At 35.5% G+C, this 21,645-nt stretch overlaps 1 protein-coding gene across 2 annotated transcripts; it reads right to left on the minus strand.

The window, feature by feature from the left end:
- On the minus strand, positions 4,335-21,443 carry LOC109346084 (protein ENHANCED DOWNY MILDEW 2-like). Of its 2 annotated transcripts, XM_019585453.1 has the most exons (19): positions 21,325-21,443; positions 20,511-20,945; positions 20,324-20,420; positions 15,636-15,689; positions 15,356-15,501; positions 13,983-14,079; positions 13,787-13,885; positions 12,725-12,972; positions 12,539-12,631; positions 11,947-12,450; positions 11,507-11,654; positions 11,298-11,399; positions 10,954-11,046; positions 9,413-9,454; positions 8,752-8,862; positions 6,292-6,363; positions 6,079-6,197; positions 5,890-5,953; positions 4,335-5,766 (listed from the first exon to the last, which is right to left on the minus strand). In XM_019585453.1, the coding sequence occupies exons 2-19, from the start codon at positions 20,924-20,926 to the stop codon at positions 4,648-4,650; spliced, it is 3,624 nt and encodes a 1,207-aa protein (XP_019440998.1). In that variant the 5' UTR covers positions 20,927-20,945; positions 21,325-21,443; the 3' UTR covers positions 4,335-4,647. The 2 variants fall into 2 exon arrangements, with proteins under 2 accessions (XP_019440998.1, XP_019440999.1); XM_019585454.1 differs by lacking the exon at positions 9,413-9,454.

Consider the following 21,645-nt stretch of genomic DNA (forward strand, 5'->3'; position numbering starts at 1 on the left):
GGGGTGATTTTCTTTCACAAATTCTTGGTTCAAACTTGGTTTACTTAAGAAGGTCGTGGAGGATAGAGTGTTGAGTGATACACAAATTCCTACATTTTCCACAAACAAAAAGTGAGTGATACACGTGAGTTTGAGTGAAATGTCTAACCATTCCAATCACGAAAGTGATAGTTCTCTATTGTCCCTTAGGACAGTAACCCTACATGCTATGATGACAACACAATTTCAAACCCTCCAAATACAAATGGAGCAAATGATATTGGAGTATGATAAGAGGCTTGATAACCATGTATATAAGCAATCAAGTGACTCAGATGATGAAGGAGGTAGGGGAAGGCAAATGAGGGAAGCAAGGATGGGAAGAAGAAGGGAGGATGACAAGTTAGAAGGGATCTAAATAAAGGTATCAACCTTTATTGGAAATAATGATATGGGGGCTTACTTTGAGTGGGAATTAAAAATTGAACAAGTGTTTGATTGCAATTCTTACAATGAGGGAAAGAAGGTTAAGGTGGTAGCCTTAAAATTCAAGGATTATGCCTTGATTTGGTGGGATCAACTTTAAAAGGAGAGGAGGAGGATTGGTGATGAACTAATTGATACATGGGATGAGATGACGCTGATCATGAGGAGGAGGTTTGTTTCTAACTCCTATCAAAGAGATATTCATACGAAACTCCAAAGACTAGCACAAGGGTCTAAGAGTGTTAATCAGTATTTCAAGGAAATGGCATTAGCCTTGCTAAGGTCTAACTTTCAAGAGGACCGAGAAGCCACCATGGTTAGGTTCTTGCATGGCATGAACCAATACATTCAAGATATTGTTGAGTTACAACACTATGTTGAGTTGGATGACTTGGTTCAACAAGCTATCAAGGTAGAAGAGCAATTGAGGAGGAAAAAGCCAAAATTTCCCTCAGGGTTTAGTTCCAAGTATCAATCATCAAAGTGGATGGACAAATTCAAGAAGGAGGGGCCAACAAAATATGCTACACCTAGTGCCAAGGAAACCATGACTACAAGTCAAGGTAAACAACCCATGATGACTAACCAAAGGAGTAGAGATGTGAAATGTTTCAAGTGCTTAGGCCTTGGACATATTGCTTCTCAATGTCCTACATGAAAGACAATGATCATGATGAATGGGGAGGTGGAGTTTCAATCTAAGGCTTCAAGTGATGAAGAGGATTATATTGATGAAGATGATGCTATTGTTCCTGAAGGAGACTTACTTGTGGTGAGGAGGGCTCTTAGGAAGCTGAATCAAGGACCATGAGGTGAAAAAAGAGGAAACATCTTCCATACAAGGTGTCTAGTTGGTAGTAAGGTTTGTTGTTTAATCATTGATAGTGGAAGTTGTACAAATGTTGTTAATACAAGATTAGTGTCAAAACTCAATCTTGAGACTAAAGCACATCCCACTCCATATCAGTTGCAATGTTTGAGTGAGGTGGGTGAAATGCTTGTGTACAAGCAAGCTAAAGTTCCTTTTACAATTAGAAACTATGAAGATTCAGTGTTATGTGATGTAGTGGATATGGAGGCTAGTCATTTATTACTAAGTTGTCCATGGCAATATGACAAAAGAGCTACACATGATGGACGTTCAAACAAGTATACATTGGTGCACAACAAGAAGAGGGTGATTCTTTCACCATTAACTCCTGAAAAAGTCATTGAGGATAAGAAGATCTTCAAAAATTAAATAGAGATGGAGAGAAGAAAAAATGAGAGAAAAGCAAAAGAAAGTGAGACAAAAACAAAAATACAAAAAAGGATCAACGAAAACACAAAAGCAAAAGAAAGTCACTCAACCGTGAATACACAAACATCAACAAGGATCCTATGCTTTCTTTCTTATAGTTATTGTCCTTACTTCTAGTCTTGAATGTATTTAGACACATGTCACCCGAATTGAACATGTGTAGGAATAGTCTTAGTGTCAAATGGTATCCTATGTTGGATCACCATGAATTAATCTTTTAATGTTTTGTTCTTTCACAACCGTGGGATTCAAGTTGCCTTGCCTATATATGTAAGTCTTTTACCAATGGAATAAACAAGTTAAGTTAAGTATAATTCTTTGTGAATTGAGGATTGAATCCTTGTGAGAGTATTCTCCAAACCTTCTTGGCTGAACCAAGATTAGATGTTCTTATCAAGAACCAAGTTCTTGAGGCGAGCATCACTTTGGCTTATCAACACCTTAGTGTTGTGGCGCCTATCATCTTAAGTCTATTACATCTTCTTTTATCTTACTCATATCATTTTGTTGCTTACTCATAACCAAAATCTCAATCCAACAATGAGTTTGACCAAACACTAACGAAGATAGATCGTGCAAAGAACCTTTCACGAAAGGGTTCACGTTAATGTATCCTCTGTCCATTAAAGAATTGATATCTTGGTTTTCCTATTACATATAGAGATATATAGCAATCAAACAAACTTTATCTCACAAAATAATCAAAACTTATTTTATCTTTGTCAAAAAAAACCATCAACAAAAATTTAGGGTACAGATTTGTTCATGCAACTAACATATTTTAGTCTCATTAAAGGTGAAACATAATGCTAATTCCTCCTTGATTCGTAATCGGCTCCCAAAATTTAGAAATATAGTTCATAGGCCAACACTCAATAATGGGCAAAGTGAGGTTTATGTGTTATATTCACACAAAAAATGACAACCTTATTTTCAAAGAGAATAAAAACATCCCGAGTCCCAAATTTGAATGAAAAAACTCATTACATTAGGACTGAGCAAGACTCGACCTGACCCGTAGACTCATCTAAACCCGATGACTTAGGGACGGGTCTGACCCATCCATATAAATAAAAAATGATAGACCCGATTAAAAGGATAGATCGGTTGTCAAAAAATGACGCGTTCAGGTATATGTCCGGAACACCCTGCATGTCCCTTATAGTTATATATCAAGAATAATTGAATAAGTACCTATCAATACCCGTTATGTTCAGCCCACATAATTCAAATACCTATAAGCCCACACAACATATCTACACCACTTATCATATGATCCTTATTCCGTACCATTTTTTCATAGTTTAATTCTCTTGTATAGTGAAGGAATGATGCGACGAGAGTGAAGGACACTATGATACTTAATAGTTAGTTATTTTTTTCTTCTCCATATCCTCTGATTGCCAATGCTCAGTAGCTTTCAATTTGTCTTCTTCATCTTTTTTTCATTATTTTCAAGCCACCATCCAATCTATAATAGACCCTAGTCCATTTCTTTGGTAGGTAACTGCACAGATTCTAAACGTTTACTTTTACAAAATATAAAATTTAAAATAATTGGGGCCCTTTATTTATAATTGATATGACAAACCGACTATATTAATTTACTAGGTGCCTAGGTGGTTAATCATTCTTTAATGTAGTAAAATTTTATTCAAACAAAAATAATCATTAATTTATAATAGTTATTGCAGTATGTCAATACCTTGTGTCAAAATGAAAATTATAGCGACACCTATATTTGGAATAGGAGTGGAGGTCACAAGGTGCTAAATATTCTCTATCTATGTGCTCCTTTTGATTGAATATTTGCTTACATAAAAGTGTTGCATATTTTATTTAACTAAATTTTCTGTTTTTATTTAACTTGATTATACCTCTTTGAGTTTGTATATCTCTCTAATTGTTTGAAAATTGAAATAGTAATAAGCCATCAATTTTCAATTTATATATCTCTCTAATTGTGTGTTAATGAAATTTACATTTAAAAGATTGTTGTTCTAATTAATATTTTTAGTTCAGTTTATATACAGATTTTATAATTTTGGTTGTGCATACTTAAAGATTTGAGAAAAAAAATTACGTTTATCATTTTGTCCTTTTTCAACTCGGATCCGTCTCTATCTCGACTCGTCTTATTTTGGATCATCCCTATCTTGACCCGTCTTATTTTGAATTCGTCTCATCCTAATTAGGACAGGTTCAGGTTCAAAAATTGACTCGATCAATATTTAGGAGATGAGGAACATGCTTAACCCGTCCCAACCCATCCCACGCTCACCCCTACATTACATTACATGGATGAATTGCTTGTTACCAAAGCAATACACTTTTTTCAACACGGCACATGAAAGATGCAAGTTGGGATATTAATATTTTGATAAACACTTGGGTATTGTTAAATTATATTTTTGGAGTTTTACTTTGGTTGTAGTTTACTTAAGCATTTGGTTAAACTAGTATGCTTATGTTCGGTAAGATTTTATTTAATTTATTGGTTAAAATGAAGCATCTATAATATTCCTCGAGAATGGCTTTGGTATTTGACAGATGCATGCCACATGGAACGGAGGTAGAACACGGTCCACATTGACTATTTCATAGACGGTTAGTACACGATCTTCAAGAAAGTTGGTTTAGTTTTTTTATACACATACACCAAACAGGTCGACTACGGAGACCTACATATACAAATATTATAAAGGTCGTAGAAACCCCCAAGAGAAAAATGCTTAATGGGAACGGAACAAATCCAAGTATAGCATAGCAAGCTAAGACTTCTGAAGATTGTAAGAGGGCTCCCATCTTAATAACAACTATTTGCAGCAAGTAGCATCTTAATGCGAAAACAAAAAAGTAAACCTAAAGGATGGACATTCTAGTTACTCATTGAACCAACCTGCCGAATTCTGGCGTGAATATGCATGGTTGGGACCTGGTGCAAAAGTCCCACTTCGAAATCCAGGTTGGGGCACACTGCCTGCGAAAGTACCATTTCTACCAACTATAGGAGGTCCAGACCCCAAAGAATCCATCCTGGCATGGTTTAATTCATCCAAGCGTGGTGCATATCTCTGCATAGCTGGTGCATTCATCATGTAAGAGTCAGACACTGAATCAAATCCCCCATAAATAGGTCTCATGTGGCCATAAGCAGCACCATGACCAGATAAATAATTATTCCTCATAGCTGACATAGAATGAGGATGATCCTCATGCCCACCGTGAGGAGTCCATTGCCTTGTCTCTAATTCACTCAGGTACTGCCCCCCGCCGTCCCTATATCCACGGCTATCAGTGCTGTCTCCTCGGAGGCTGCCATGGTGTTCCTCTATACCAGAAAGGGGATTGGCAACACTTGGCCAATTATGGGTTTCACCATAGGCTGCTCCAAACTCCATATCTGAGCTAGAAATGGGCCCCAAATGCCCATGACCATGATCACAAACCTCAAAATATGAAAGTGACATAACAGATTTGGGCTGAAAACCTTCAGCTGAGGATCTCCCATTAATTGGATTGGATGGACTGTTAGGTACTTCCTCAGGCATTTGATTTACAACCTGCCTTCTGGCTGGTAAGGTCACACCTGGTCCTCTTCCATCTCTTTCCTCGGTTTGTTTCCTCTTCCGTGAGGTACTCTCAGCCTTGCTCATCCTACATTCCTGTCTCTCTTGACTCTGTCGGCCAACATTTCCAAGAGACAAGCTTCCTTTTTGGCCTTCATTCATAGATGCTTGATCTTTTTTACTCTTGAGATCATTACCCAGTGAGAGATTATCAACATCATCCATTGCACGACTGGCAGGTAACCTTTCATTACTAAGGCTTTCCATTTTTAATGCTTCACGCTGGCTCAACAGGTGACCATGCTTTTGAGCTATGGCCTTGTGTGCATCAGTCCAGTCAGGACGGCTCCAAAGGGAGAGTGGGGGTGGCCTTACATTCCATTGCTCCATTTGTTTGTCATTAGTGTCGACAGATCCAGGCAGGTAGAATGACTGGAGATAAAACATGATAGGAACAGGAAAGAGGGAAGATAGAAGTCAGAACATTAAAGACCATTCATGAATGAAAACATAACTTCACACGATAAATATATATTACAAAAAATTATTCTTTACCTTGCCTGATAGAAACCTGTTATCCTCCCACACAAGATTATAAGGTGACCGCTTTTTATCTAGCCTATAAAAGAAACAAACGTGAAAGAAAGAAAATAAAAAGGGAACAAAATTTCCAAGGTGGCCTTGGCAGCCTTGTGGAAGGAAATATAATTTAACTCTCCCGTCCATCTAAAAAAAGGAAACTACCTCTCTGTCTCTGCTGGTACTATCAGAATCAGGAGCTTCGGTTTAAACTCGAGTGCCTTATCTATAAACTTGTTAGCCAAAGCTGCTTTAAGCCCAAAAGGGGGATTGAGGCCCATGATCTATTACAGAAACAGACACCAAAAATAACAAAAAAGTAAATTGGCCTTGCTAATATATATGCCCATCTCAACAATGCAAGTAACCAACTCTTACCAATTGTGACCCTTTAGGCAACTCCTTTGGCTGGACAGTCGTCCAATCTCTCATCTCAAAATTAAAATCATTCTGGAAGCAAAACAAAAAACATCCAGGTAAACAGTAAAGAAAAATAACAACATAATGACTTTATTTAGCCTTCAGTCCTTCACTATATAGTCTGCCACGATCTTCATTCACAAAATTAACTTAATCCTACATACAAACTATGCTCACAAATCATGAGCTGTCCAAAGAACAATGTAAAATGAATCATCTTAATCCTTTTCACTTCACAATGTACTCTACTGAGATATTTTATGTAGCCGAATAATTATTGCCAAACATCATTTAAGGCATGTTCAGCAAAACTAGCTTATTATTATTTTGGTTATTTATTAATCAAATAATAATTAATTAGAGTAATTGAGATATAGACAATATTTATTATGTATTTTAATGTTTCTTTTCAGTAAACTCCAACTAAGTATTATTTATATGTCGCATGTTCATGAATTCATGATACTACATTTTATCTACTCCACCTCTTAATATAAAAATAATAATTAGCTATATGCAAGTTTAACATAAGCTTAACAATAATGGGGAGATGAAGGATTAACAAGTACTTTAGTGTGGTAATTAATGTAATTTGATAAGATTTCAAAGGATAAAATCGACCAATGAATTATTATGGTTTTTGGAAAGCTACTACAAGCTCCCTTCAATCTTTGTTCAACAAATGGCTCTAGTAGCTTTATTGTCGGAGTCAAAAAGCTACAAGCTACCTAAAAAGCTACAACTCATTTTACCGAACAGTTGATCCCCCAAACAATTTGATGAGGTTCTGTTTCAAAATCGGAGTGAAATAGAACCTCATCAAACTGCTATACAGAAATTAAACTGAAAGGGGCGATTTACATGGACAAGGGTCACACTAACATGGTTGGATGGAAGGATGCTGATTGGGCATAAGATCATGAAAGGCAAATTATCATTGCAAATATCAACTTCAGAGACCAAATATCACGACATGGCTCACAGCACTTCTGGCTGAAATACTTGTTTCCAGAGTAACAATTTTGTGAGATAAGTCCTATGGAATTTGTTTGTAATGACCCACCGGCCTTGCATCTCTCTACAAGTCCATTTTTTTCATGAGAACTAAACACAGAAGTTGACAATCATTCATCAAAGAAAATATCCTATCAAGCATCACCAAAACTTCTTGAGTTTCAAGGATCAACTAGCTGATGTCTTCACTAAGTCCTAGCACGGCCTAGGATAACGTACATCTATGACAAGTCAGATTCATATGACATATATGCTCCACCTTGAAGGGGAGTGTTGATTATGATGACTAATATTGTTATGATTCATACTATAATTTATATTGTAATTGATACTGTATCGTTCTTTAATTTGTTTCCTAATGAAAGTATTCATTGTAAATATTCTAAATCCCTAAATTCTTGTCTTTGTTTAGAAGATAAATTCTTCTCTCTGTACTCTTGTGAGAACCTTTCTCAAGCCATCTAATAAAATCATTCATTTCAAGTGGAGACAATAATGAATGGCAGTCATGATAAAAAATGTGGCAGACAAAAGCAATCTTGAACACAGTATCTTCAAAATTGAAGGTCTATCTCCACCCATCCATCATGCACATGTGTGTACAAGATATATACCATGCCTGCATACATACAACATTAAAGATGTGTACGTGTACAAAATTATACCTTAGTTTTTTAGTTAATGGCAGTTACTATTCCAGATCTAACTTCTCTCTTATTCTCTCAATCTCTCTCTACTGAACTTACAAGTTAAAATGGATTTTGTTTCACTTTATTGCCTCTTTCTCTCTTCTATTAAATTCTAAAACATATGAGGTGTAGTTACCAATAGCTATGTTTTACACCCAATGCAAAATGAACAATGATTTTTCTAAAGAAGGGTACACTCTTTAAAGCAACACTTAAAAGACACAAGCATGGTGCGGACGAACATCAATTTCTTCCTAGGCATAACTGATTTTCCAAGTTTACATGCAGTAGGCTACCCGTCCAATCACTCTGAAAATGCAAGCATGTGTGACAACTGTGAACACACATAAGCATGGTAGTCACATGATACCAAACCTAGTTATTCAACACATAAGCGCAGTAGTCACATGATACCAAATCATTAGTTATTCAAGGATTATGGGTCTTCTAACAGAAAGGGGCCGCAGAATAAAAACAGATAAGTGAGAAGACGTCACTGATATACTGAAATATTACGACAGGTGAACTGGAGGCATATAAGCCTTGGCTAACTTGTCAAAGATATCAGCAACAATGCATGTAACAGCAAGCACACTAAAACTTGTAACAATTAAATACAAACAAATCTGTATATTTGAAAACAACAAGCACAGTGCAGGGAACAACCGAGCAACAAATTGAATATCATGAATTAGAGTGATAAGAACTTATTCACCTTTGTTGGAAGTAAATCATAGTTCCTGTACAAGCAACTCTTCCCAGTCTCTTCCAGCCTTTTCTTCATAAGGATGCTAAAATCATTAGCACCACAACAGAAGTCCACGATCTGACCATAAGTAACTATCCAGGGTCAGGTATTCAACATTACAAATTAGAAGCTAGATAACAATGATATAATAATTTCACAAGGAAACTCTCATCTTTGTAGCACAGAAGTGGACGTGAAGAAAATTCGGGCAGACTTATTAATTGGCAAAAATAGAAATCCAAAACAAAGACTTCAAGTATCTTCCCATAACATTCCAGATAATCAAGAAATCAACATGGAAATTTCAAAAAGATATTTCCTATATTTTTTAAACCAGAGACAAAAGTCAATCCATGCAAACAAAGAATTGTCGAAAACCAGCAGCAATTGGATCATACCAACTATTGCCAGAAAATTTATTAATATGCCAAAAGACCTTCAAATCTAAAACACCTTGATTTCAGATATGTTCCAAAGATTGAGAAAATATCACACAACAAATTCAAATATGCAAAATCTTTTTCAGGATTATTCACACTACACTTCAGGTGAATATAAACTAGTACACAACTACATGTGCAAATGAAGACAATCAATAAAAAAATACCACAACAATATCGGTGCTTACAGTATCACCATTCTGAACATACCAATGGAGTTTATCCACAATCTGCAAATGTAAAAACCATTCTTTAATAGTTGATTGATGTAAAGTAATGGCAATTTGGGCATTGCCCTTGGGCTCACCCACATGACCCACATTTTTATGCAGGTCAGGCATGCATTTTTAATCAATTAGCCCACATTTCCCAGGCCGTTTGCCCATTTCATATGGGCATTCCTATTGGGTAACGCGGGCAGCACACATGCATAATGTGTAAGGTAAAAACTAGTTTCAACAACCTTAGATACTTATTTTGGGTTTTATAGCAAATTGAGCACAACACAGTATGAAATTCAGAACTTCTATAACTATTAGTGCTGTTACAATAAAGCTTGAAACCTTACATCATACACGCCATTTTGAACTAATGTTCAATCGCAATAACTGAACATATGACAATTACCTGACTTCAGCCTAATGAGGTCAAGTAACATCTTTCTAACCTCTTTCATTTATATGTAACTTTTATAGATCATCATAAGTTAAATAAGCATATACAGGTAAAACAATACATGCAAGGGAGAGAAACACTTCTCGGATCTTGAGATCGGGGGATTCTATAACATGGTAACATGTTGTCAAAAGCAGGATCTCTCCCAACCCCAATATAATACAGTAATTCTGACCTTCCTGTGTCACATGGTATGAATTTCAGGAGATAGTAATGCTAATACTCCATCTACAGTTCAAAAGCGTTAAATCTCCACAAACTGAATACTAAATTATAAAGATAATACTTGAGAACTATGTTGACAGCAATGCTAAATTTTACGATCTACTACAGTAATACTAAATTGTAAAGTGATGTTTCTTAACGATAATTTTTAGGTGGGATTGAAACATTTGTTCTACATACCTCTATCCCCCTAATCAGAGGACTTACTCAATTAGTCAATTGTTGATCATATTTCCATCATTGAAACCATTAAACCAAACAAAGAATGACAAGTAGCCAGTATTAGGTATAAGTCATGATTGAACTCAAATTGTAGAAACCATTAAAGAAATGTTTGGATAAAATTGCTAGGTATGGGACTTGAGTCCCACATTAGAAGCATGGGATTCTAGTGTGGGGTCTACAAGGCCTAGGACTCTCCAATTACAACAGCTAGCTTTTATGGTGTGGTTCTCCCAAGGTTCTTATCAAGAAGCTTCTTTGTTAAGCAAGATTACCACATAATCAAAGCCAAAAGCATCAAAACTTCTATTCATCTATTAATTAAACTATTTTCCTTCACAACATCAGTCTAACTATTTCTACTATTCATGACATTTGCTTCACCTAGAAATCTATACTACATATTCAAGGGTTGTCCTAGATCAATATTACTCATGAAAAATAAGGATATTAAAGCTGGACTTTAGATCTTCACAAATCAGAACCAAGCAATACCCAAGGGTGTAAATAGGAAAAATAATATACAATAAGAGAGAATATCATGAGTACAGGAATTCAATAAAATTATTAAAATAATGAGCAAAAAAAGTCGAGTGAGAATAAATACCCCTTCCAGCTTTTCCACTTGTGTAAAGTGGCGACCATACGAGGTGTACCGATTACCATATAGAACTGGCGCAAGATATACTTTCAGTTTGTCCTACAGAAAATTCACTCTACAGTTATGACAACTGAACTGAATAACTGAATAGAATCATTTCTGCATGTTTAAATTGCATCTATTGTGTATTATAAATGAAAACCACATGAGACACTAAGTTTAGAAATAGATAATTGGATATGTAGCAAGACATAGCATAAAACATGTAAAGAAAGAAAAATGGGGAATGGAAATTGTGCTGATACTCCGTCAAATCTCCAGAAAAATTTATTTAACAAAAAGCCAAGCACCTTCCACTTAAATATCTGGTTAAGAACATCAGGGCCACAAACAGCTTCTGCATCCCGAATGCTGCGCCCATTTTCTAGCATCTTTAGAGCTGTTCGAACAGCCTGTATACATACAACACAGAACACATAAACTTATAACAAAATCCAGAATGTGACAACTTCAAGCAATAAATAAATAAATATATATATATATATATAAAATCATGTACCTCAACTGACCCTTCCAGCCTCCCTACTGTAATAGTCTTCTCCACAACACTTCTCAACGAGGAAGTATGGGTAGAAGAAAACTTATGGTCTTTTACAACATTCTCCAAAGTAATTGTTGACGTAGCATCTTTAAACAAAGCCATCAATCTACACTAGATGAAAACATCTTAGCAATATCATCATAAATAACTACTTAACTTAAAGATTCAAACAAGTACAGAGGTTGTTTCCAGGATTTTGACCTGTGACCTCATGGTCACTAAGCAGAAACCTTACCGTTGCGCAAAGCTCACCCTCTAAGGTTCAAACAAGCATCCAGCAGTGTTTTATCATAATATGCTCAATAAAAAAAGAAAGACCAAAACAAAAGAAATAAAATATTTAACAACACCAGCAGATGACAAATAAGCAATTCAAAAGTTAGACAAGACAGATTCACCTCCGCTCTGAATCCGCATCTAAAGCAGGTGCTGCACAAGTCTTTTTCTTAGCCGCATTAGCAATCTTAACATTGCCAGAATTTATTTGCTCAGAATCCTTCTGAAAGAAAGCACCATATAATTTCTCACCCAATGAAGGCATTTTTTCATCACAGACAGGCCTTTCAGTTCCTTTTGAGATTGACCTCTTACTTTCATTCGACCACCTTTTTGATGCTTCATTTATTTTTGGTTTCCTTGGGATGTTGGATGCAGAAATCTTTTCATACTTCATGATACCTTCTTTCTCAGATGACATTTTTCGAGGCAGTTTTGAAACTTTATCAGCAGTTCTTCTGCCAAAAGAATTATCTAAGTCTACATTGTTCTTTTTCAACATAACTCTCTGTTTGGTAGCAGGCTTTGTCTTCTCATTATTAATTTCTCCAACAGTAGCTTTAAACACAGGAAATTTTATATGATCTCTTAATGGTGTCTCAAGATCATCATCAATCTCATGTTCTCTGGTCCAAGGAATGGGAAAAGACATAAATTACATTACATGAGGTTAACAAGGTAAAATTGGAAACACAAATCCTTATAAATACTTACAAGCAATATATAAGAATCCGATTATTCGGCAGAAGACCTTCCCAAGCCCTTGTTATAATATCTTCATCATCTATGCCATCCAAAGTGATATCTCTGAAGAAGAAGCAACTTGAAAATCAACCTTACAAGCACTAACAAATAGAATCATTACACAGACTAGAACACAAAGGCAAAAACTGAAATAACCTTGGCAAACATTTGCGATGATAAGACATGGGACAACGCCTGCAAACAGCAAACTGCAACTCGCGTTTCTTCTTGTCTTCCATTTCTTTACAGACATGGCAATAGTGAGTAGGACAAGTAAAAGGTACCCCCTGAGCAATATTTCTCTGAAGTTCCTTTGGAGCATCTTCAACGACATCCTGTATTAACTTTGCAACACAGTGTGGATGATAAAAGAGGCCACATGTTGCAGAAGCACATTTGAACACCTGAGGTACAAATTCCAAACAACTTTTAATTCCATAGAAAACAATGAAGCTCCAGTAAAACCTCCTGTTTCTGAAAACCACCAATATCTCAACTAATCAAACAAAACCAACACCAGAGCAAACTGACATTAGAGCCAGGAGAACTAAGTGTTAAAATTGAAGAATGATACATGCCACTAAAGATGTCAATTGTATGCTTTGAAATACAATCAACGTACGAGTTCCAAAACCTCAGTTTTCACAGATTATACTGCTGCAAAATTTGTCAGCACTGTAAGGTAACTTGAAAAATGGAAAGGCTTGGACTGGTTAGAAAATGTGTCCCAGGCAAGTGCAATAAATCATTCACACACTCTGCTTAGGGATCCTAAGTAAATAATTTGATGTACAGCCCACCTGATATAAAGAAAATAAACACACACAGCATATTATTAAATACACAAGCAAAACGAGTCAGCTAATACCATGCATAACTCAATGGCACCAAACTCCAACAAAAGCCAATACCTAAAGTATTTGAGATAATGAATTGCACAACACGATCATGCCACTAGGAAATTTCTTGATGTTCAAAGATACCAAAGGGTACAACAAATATCACCAATACCTTCTATAAAAGTGAGTCCCGGGAGAAATATGCTAAAAGCTATTTCTACTCCTAATAAAAATGATAACTAAAAATGTTATTGTATGGGATAGAGTAACAAGTAGTAATTGACAGTTCACTCAGCTAGGGGAATATATATATATACATATGTGTGTGTGTGTGAAATAACCAACAAGAGCAGGCCCATTTTGATCCACAAAGATATACCTCAGCACCCGAAAATTTATCCGAACAGCCTAGTTTGCCACATGCAAAGCACTGGTGCTGATTATATTTACAATTCTCACAATAAAAGTTCTGGATCTCCTGCAAAATATTGTTCAGAAAACAAATTTGTACACTATTACACGACAAAAAGGAAAGCAAGGACTAATATTAATGTGATGAGAAAAAAATAGTATACATCAACTTTCTTCTTACTAAAACCAAGAGATTCACAAGAAGATTCTTCACCATCCTCCTTAACAGCATGAAATGACCTCATGCATTTCCCATCACAACTGCATTATCATTTAAAATAAAAAAAATTATTTCCATAAACAACAAAAAAGGAAAAAAGGCAAAACTACTAGACATGTCAAGTTATTTTTTGTTTACAAGTTGGTACAATAAGACTTTTTTGTTTCAAATATGTCCTTTAAGTTAGTTTGTGTTTTCACATCGGTCCTTTAAGTTATTTCTATTTTCAAATGGGTCATATAAGTTCTTTTTTCATTACTTTTTAAGCTTAAATTTCAACTTTTTAAATGATACAGTTTCATAAAAGTAATAGAGGGATTTTGTAGATCTTTTCATTCTGAATTCAGTGATTCCAAATTTTGAATTTTAGTTGAGAATTGAGAATTGTGGAGTAAAACATGTCGATATAACCAAAATGAAAGAAAATAAAGTTACAGGACCAAATCGAAAACAAAAATTAACTTAAGAGGACCAATTTAGTAGTTTTGCCATAGAAAGTGGCGGATATTCTCTAGGGTGGGAAGGAGATATGGCTCCCCCAAAATTTTCTTTTACCAATATGTATAATGTGATGTATGAATCTTAATAGTGATAAATATTGTGATTCAAGAGGGTAACTACTACAGATTTAGAGTTAAAGGAGGAACAAGGGAAAATGGGCCCATTATAAACTACTTTCCCGAATTAGTTACGGGCCTGTAAATATGATTATTTGTATTATTATCTAATAAAGCATATCTTTGTGGGATATTTTCCCACACTTGAGATGCCCACTAGAAGTGGGATCTAGATATGGCTATTTATGAATTTGTACAAAATCTAATTAAGCAAACCAAACTGTGGAATGGGTTTTTCAAAGGAAACATTTCTAATTCCACATGCTTTAGTATTAAAGCAAGTTTTATTGGTGATAAGAATCGAAGCACATAGCAACTGAGAGAACATACCAAAATTTTCCACCCCAATTTAATATTTCAAAGAATATGGAGATTTATATTTCAAAGGATATAGTTTGGAGTTTTACTTCTTTCTCAACCAATGCTTTTTAGTCTTCCAAAGAATTTATAACACCTTTTATATATATTTTTCTACTGCTATTTTGTATTAATAATAATATTATGGAACTTGGATAAAACTTTACTATTAATTATAAATTTTAATTAAAACACGTTATACTATTACTCAGTGGCTCCCAAAAAATTCATAGTCAAAGTCTGCCACTGCCCTTGAGGAAGTATGTACAAATACTTAAATACAACAGAAAAATACATCTCAAAAGTAGCGAATTAAATCAACCCACAGGATAAAAAATCATACCATAAAAGATTACCGCCATTGTCACAAATTGCACAAACAGAGTCAAACAACTCATCCTCTTCATCCGACTCTTCCGCAATTTCATCAGTCATATCATTTTCAATATCATCTATTATAAATCCAGGTCGAGCCAAATCTTTAGCTTCCTGAAATCAATGGATTGCAATCTTAACACATTATAAACAATAAATATTACTATGAATGCATAAAAAGAAGCAAAGAAAGAAAATACATAGAGAAAAACTACATTCAAGAAAAGAAAAATAAATATCTAACAAACCTCATCAGAAAGTTTCTTAGACCCAAATTTATCTTCCAGAACCATGTGCAAAAGCTGTTTAAATCACATAATTGATAAAATTAGAAGTTGAATGTTTAATTATAAGATAGAACAACAACGCCTTTATCCCACTAGGTGGGGTCGGCTACATGAATCGAACAACACCATAATACTCTATTATAAATCATGTAAATCATGTTCAATTACAAAGAATTGATCTTTAAGTCTTTCTTTATCATTTCCCTTGTCGTTTTTTCTTGGTCTACCTCTTCCTCTAGGAATTGGACTACCTTCCATTTGATCTACTCTCCTTATGGAGGCTTCTATCGATCTCCTCCTCACATGTCCAAATCACCTAAGGCGCGATTCTACCATCTTTTCTACAATAGGAGTTACTCCAACTTTCTCCCTAATGCATTCATTTCTAATCCTATCTTGTCTAGTGTGTTCACTCACCCAACGCAACATTCTCATCTTTGCTACATGAAGTATACCTTGTTCTTGATATTTTATCGCCAACATTCAGACTCATAACATTCCAGGTCTTATAGTCGTACAATAAAACTTCCCATTAAGCTTCAGTGGTACCATTTTATCACAAATGACACCTGAAGCACTCTTTCATTTCATCCAACCCACTTGAATCCTATGTTCAAATCTCCCATCAATTTCTTCATCGTCTTGTATGATTGACCAAAATACCTAAATCTAGTTACTTGTGGTCAGTGTTGCCCAATTGCGGCCATGGCGGTGGCGTTTTTTGGGCTAACGTCATTAGCCATTTGGAAATTCCCGCCATATGGCTGTGTCTGCCTTTTGATAAAAAAAGCCGCCATGGCGGTGGCGGGGCCATGGTGGCGATGGCGGAACTTTCACTTTCTGGACAGTTTTTTTAAAAAAAATTGGGCTAAGATGTATTTTTTGGGCCCATTCATGGTTACAAATTAAAACCCTAGCCTTTCTATTTTTGCATCTAACCTATTGCCTCTCTCTGTCAAAACTGCCTCCACTGCCGCTGCCACTACCACCATTCATAGATGAAAGAGTAGATGAAGAAATGAACCATGAACAAAGTGAAGAAGAAGCTGCAACTTTTGAATGTAATGACTCGAATGAAAAAGAAATTGAAGGATATGTTGCTGAGTTTGCAGTTGTGGAGGATGATGTTGGGGAGGAGGAGGATGTTTAGAAAATTAAATCTTTTGCATTTTATATTTGTGTTTTCCTTTGATTTTTAGTTGTGAATGTTGACAAGACTTATTAGTATTGTTTATGTTACTTTTTAGTGATCTTATGAAGTTATGAGACATTAATATTTAATGGTTTTTATTAAACTTTATGTTATTGTTTGATTTTTGTGTTATTGTATTTATTATTTTATTTTTCCTATTATGTTATATTTTTTTCAACCGCCATGATGATATCCGCTATTTGCCCGCAACGCCTTCCTGGCTGAATTTTGGCAGCCGCCATGGGCAACACTACTTGTGGTATAATAGAATCCCCAATCTTTAGTTATAGGAAGATAAATATTCTATTTTTGTTAGATATGATAAAAGTGTATAAGCTAAGATAGCTATGAGAAGCAAGACATTAAAGGAATAAATTAGATATATAATTCTATAATTAAACACATTTTTATGAGGGAGCACATATTTAGCAAATATTTACAAGATACATGGAGAGATGAATCAACCCAACAATATTATAGTATGCCATAGTTAAATGGTTCCTTCATTTAACATACTACTGTGTATCAAATTTTGACTTCTATAGACCACATGTTGGGTTTGACATAGAGGAAGTCTTGTAATAATAATGTAATAAGTGACGAACAACATAGAACTGGATGACAGGCAACAGAACCAGTATAACACCATGTAATTATGTAGTATGCATTTTTATAAAATAGCATCACACATCGTCTACTTTGATCTTGGGTGTACCACTTCAAAAACTTGATATTATTGAACTAGAAGGAGTCAATTTGATAAGAGCTATGTCGCACAGCTATGGGTCTGAATATCATATCTAATACATTATATATATAATGGTAACAGGTGCAATTTTCTAAAGACTTCGGATAATGATACATCTAAGTAAAGAGAGCATTTTATATATGTAAAATCCACTTAAGATTTTAGATCAAGTGATTCTATAACATATTTTACAAACCTAGACCAGAAAATAAAGAAGCTGGTGTGCTCTCTACTCTCTAGGATGCACAAGGAAGGTGAAATGAGTGCCATGATTTACTACCACACAATGTGCTGAAAGTGAACAGGCAATATAGGAGGTCCATTGCAATGAGAAGCTAAAGAAGCTATAAAATGGGGCTAAAGAGGGGTTCACTTACAAGGATGGGGTGATCTACACAATAGGTTGGTTATTTCTGATCAGTCTCCCCGGGTTTCTGGTATGATGAGTGAATTCCACACCACCCCTGAAGGTGAACATTCTGGTTTCTAAAGAATGTATACAAGAGTGCTGCCAATGTCTACTGGCTTGTGATGGAGAACACAATCCAACAGTTTGTGGAAGAATGAGATACCTACCAATGGCATAAGTACTCGACTAGTTCCCCCAGAGGCCTCTTATTTGAACATTCTGAACAGAGTATGGGAGACAATTTCAATGGATTTCATCACTGGATTGCCTAAGTTATGAAATTATATTTGTGGTGCTAAGTAGGCTGTCAAAGTACAGTCACTTCATACCTTTGAAACATCCCTATACAGAAAAATTAGTGGCAGAAAATTTGGTAAAGAGATAGTCCAGTTACATGAAATTCCAGCTTCAATTGTAAGTGACAGGGACCCTATCTTTGTTAGAAACTTTTAAAAGGAATTGTTCAAGTTAGAGCGTAGTCATCTTAAAATGAGCATCGCCTATCATCCTCAAACCAACGGATGGGCAGACGAGGGTGGTGAATAGGTTTGGATACATTTTTTTAGATGCTTCATTTATGATCATCCCAATACTTGGGTTCATTGGCTAAATTGGGCAGAGTATTGGTACAATACCACAACCATGAGTCTACCAAGGCAACTTCCTTTTGAAATAGTTTATGAAAGATCCCTTCCTGTGATCTAGAAGTTCTTGCTAGTGAAACAAGGGTGGAAGCTGTGCAAAGAGAGTTGGTGAATCAAGATGAGGCCCTCAGACAACTGAAACAACAATTGCAAATAGCTCAAGATCGAATGAAGAACTAAGCTAATGCAGAGAGAAATGAAAGAATTTTTCAGTGGGACAGTGGTTTTTTTGAAGTTAAAGCCTCATAGACAATGATCAGCAGCAACACGAATTTACCCGAACTCACAGCAAGGTATTATGGGCCTTTTCCAACCATGGAGAAAATTGAAGTAGTGGCCTATAGGCTCAAATTGCCTGAATCTGCTAGGGATTACGATACATCTCGTGTTCCATGATTTGTTGTTGAAGAAGGCAGTAGGGAATTACCATGTTTAGAAAGAGCTAAGGGATATGGAAGCGAGGGAACCAAGAAGTTTGAACCAGCAACAGCTCTGGCCACCACAAAAGTTGCTAAGAGAATGGAGACAGTCAAACAACTTTTGACTCAATAGAAGCGAAAACTTGCTAAAGAAATCACTTGGGGGAAGGAATACACTATTAGAAGTCAATTCCCCACTTTCAGTCTTGAGGACAAGACTAGAATTAGAGGAGGTGGAAGTGATAGGCCTTGTTATGAGGATTGAAGCCCAAAGGGGCAGTTACTTGATTAGTTGTCACATGGGGCCAAGATGTGTAAGGTTATGCTCGAAGAATTGGCAAGAAGAGTGTTCTACCTTGCTGAGGTGGGAAAGAGAAAGAAGGAATCTTTGAGGAATAGTGCTTTGCACCTTTGCGAGTACTCGTTTTGCATCCTTCATTTTCTTCTTTTAAATCTTAGTATTTCAACTCCAGTTTGTGTCAAAATTAGATCAGCATATCTTCAATAAAGAAATACCTTTTTAAGGTACAGTTCTTAATGTTTAAGGATTTCTATGTTTCTTTTCTTTGACAGGTTGGACCAATTTAAACGGCTATTCTTCCTTCCCTCATTGCACATGCAAGAGAGAAACAGAAAATACTGAACCTGCACTGGGGAAGGAGAGATCAAAGGGGAGATGCAACCTAGAAATTTACCAGCAGTACTGAGATTTCTGGCAAAACCTAGCAGATTGATCCATGTGGAGAGAATGGCAAGAGGAAATCGTACAAGTTTACTTAGTTTCTAATCATTCATCCTCTCCCATAGACAATCTTTAATAGAGTCTCTTGACTAACGGCACAGGGACACAATAAAATTTAAAATCAACTTAAAAATGTTACACTACCTTACCTACTAATCCTAAATCCTTTACTTGAACTCAACAAAGTGTATGATGTTACAAAAGATGGCCTATTTCTATAAAAAGATATGACAAAAACATCCAAGATGATTTACAAATACACCTAATTAAATCTTCTTAATATAGCATCACCTATCCTAGGAAGAAAAGGGTATGTAAAACATTCAAGCATTTAGCAATTAAATTAACTGATTGTAAAAACATACAACTAAATGTCAAACTATAATTTGAATCAATGGTTCCCAAAAGGGAACTCTCGATCTCAAAAGGACAAAAGGATCAAATGATAATTCCTTAGTTCATTACCACATTGAATTTGACAAAAGTAAAACAAACCTTCGACTTGGCTAAGACAGCATCCCTTTTGGCAGCTTCACCCATTAAAGCCTTATGGTTTAATAAATCATTGTGTGAAGGCATAACTTCATAAGAGCTACAAATAATAATTTTATTAAAAAAAAAACCATGAAAAGTACCTCCAGTACAATTAGGAGAAAAACAAGTCATGAACTCAGGAAAATACCTGAACTCCTTATTCCTACTCAAGTTGTCCCACAAAGATTTGGCAGATGTGTCAGGATTCCTCTTTAAATGACCCAGGAAGTGAATGGTGATTAAAATAGTCCTTATGGTATCCTCATAGCTCTTCCTTGGCTTCTCAAGTTTGATCCATTTCTTATTCTTTGGTAGCACCGATATTTCAGGCTTCACATAGGAGAGATCAAATCTCCATGCTACAACTTCCAAGAAAATTTTCCTCAGCCCATCATCAGCAACACCACGCAGGAACAATTGCTTTTTCTTGCCAACCGAAATAACAGACTCATTCCATTGAATAGGCAACACAGAAAATGATACAGGTGCATCTTTGTCATCTTCAAAATAGTAATTTAACACAGACAGTGGCTGAGCCTCATCCTCTTCGTCTGAAGATGACATGTCCCTAACTACTCAAAACCTAAGAAAAAAATTATAAGTTTTTTCAAAAAAATCGAAAAAGTCAATTAGGAACCCTTGGAACAAATTTATTAACAAGTAACTAATAAGTATTAAGTAATGCCTATATTTCAATTTGAATTTGGAGTTTAGAACATTGAATGGTAAAACCCACAAGTAGTTGTCACAAGAGACTCTGAAACTCAAGGGAAATGCGAGTAATTAGGGTATAATACACAAAATTATCGAACCCTAACTGCCTCCATTTTGCTAGGGATTTGAAACCCTAGAAACGAGAAACCGAATTGATCATCGCATCAACTTTCAAGTACTTGTGTTCATGTAAAAAGGAAAAGGAAAATAAGAACACAGTGCAGCGTGAGAATAACGGAGATGTGTACCTTAAACGACGAAGAAAGCAGGGTTTCAAGGGTTCTGCGGCTATGGCTTAGGGTTTGAAGGGAAAATTGCAGAAGAAAGAAAAGAACTCCTGAACCTATATGCAAAGCACTTCCGGAAGTTTTTTTCTTTTTTTCTGGAATGATGTATGGTATATATATTTTATCCAAAAATGGAATAAAAATGGAAAGATAAACTTTTTTTATTTAATATGCGACTTATGGATGTTCTTTCAATTTTTGTTGGAGAAAATAAAATATTTCTTAATACCATACAATAATTTGAAGAAAATTTATCTTCTTAAATATATTTAATATTTAACA

This window comes from Lupinus angustifolius, chromosome LG04, assembly GCF_001865875.1.
Source record: "Lupinus angustifolius cultivar Tanjil chromosome LG04, LupAngTanjil_v1.0, whole genome shotgun sequence".
Lineage (NCBI taxonomy): Eukaryota > Viridiplantae > Streptophyta > Magnoliopsida > Fabales > Fabaceae > Lupinus > Lupinus angustifolius.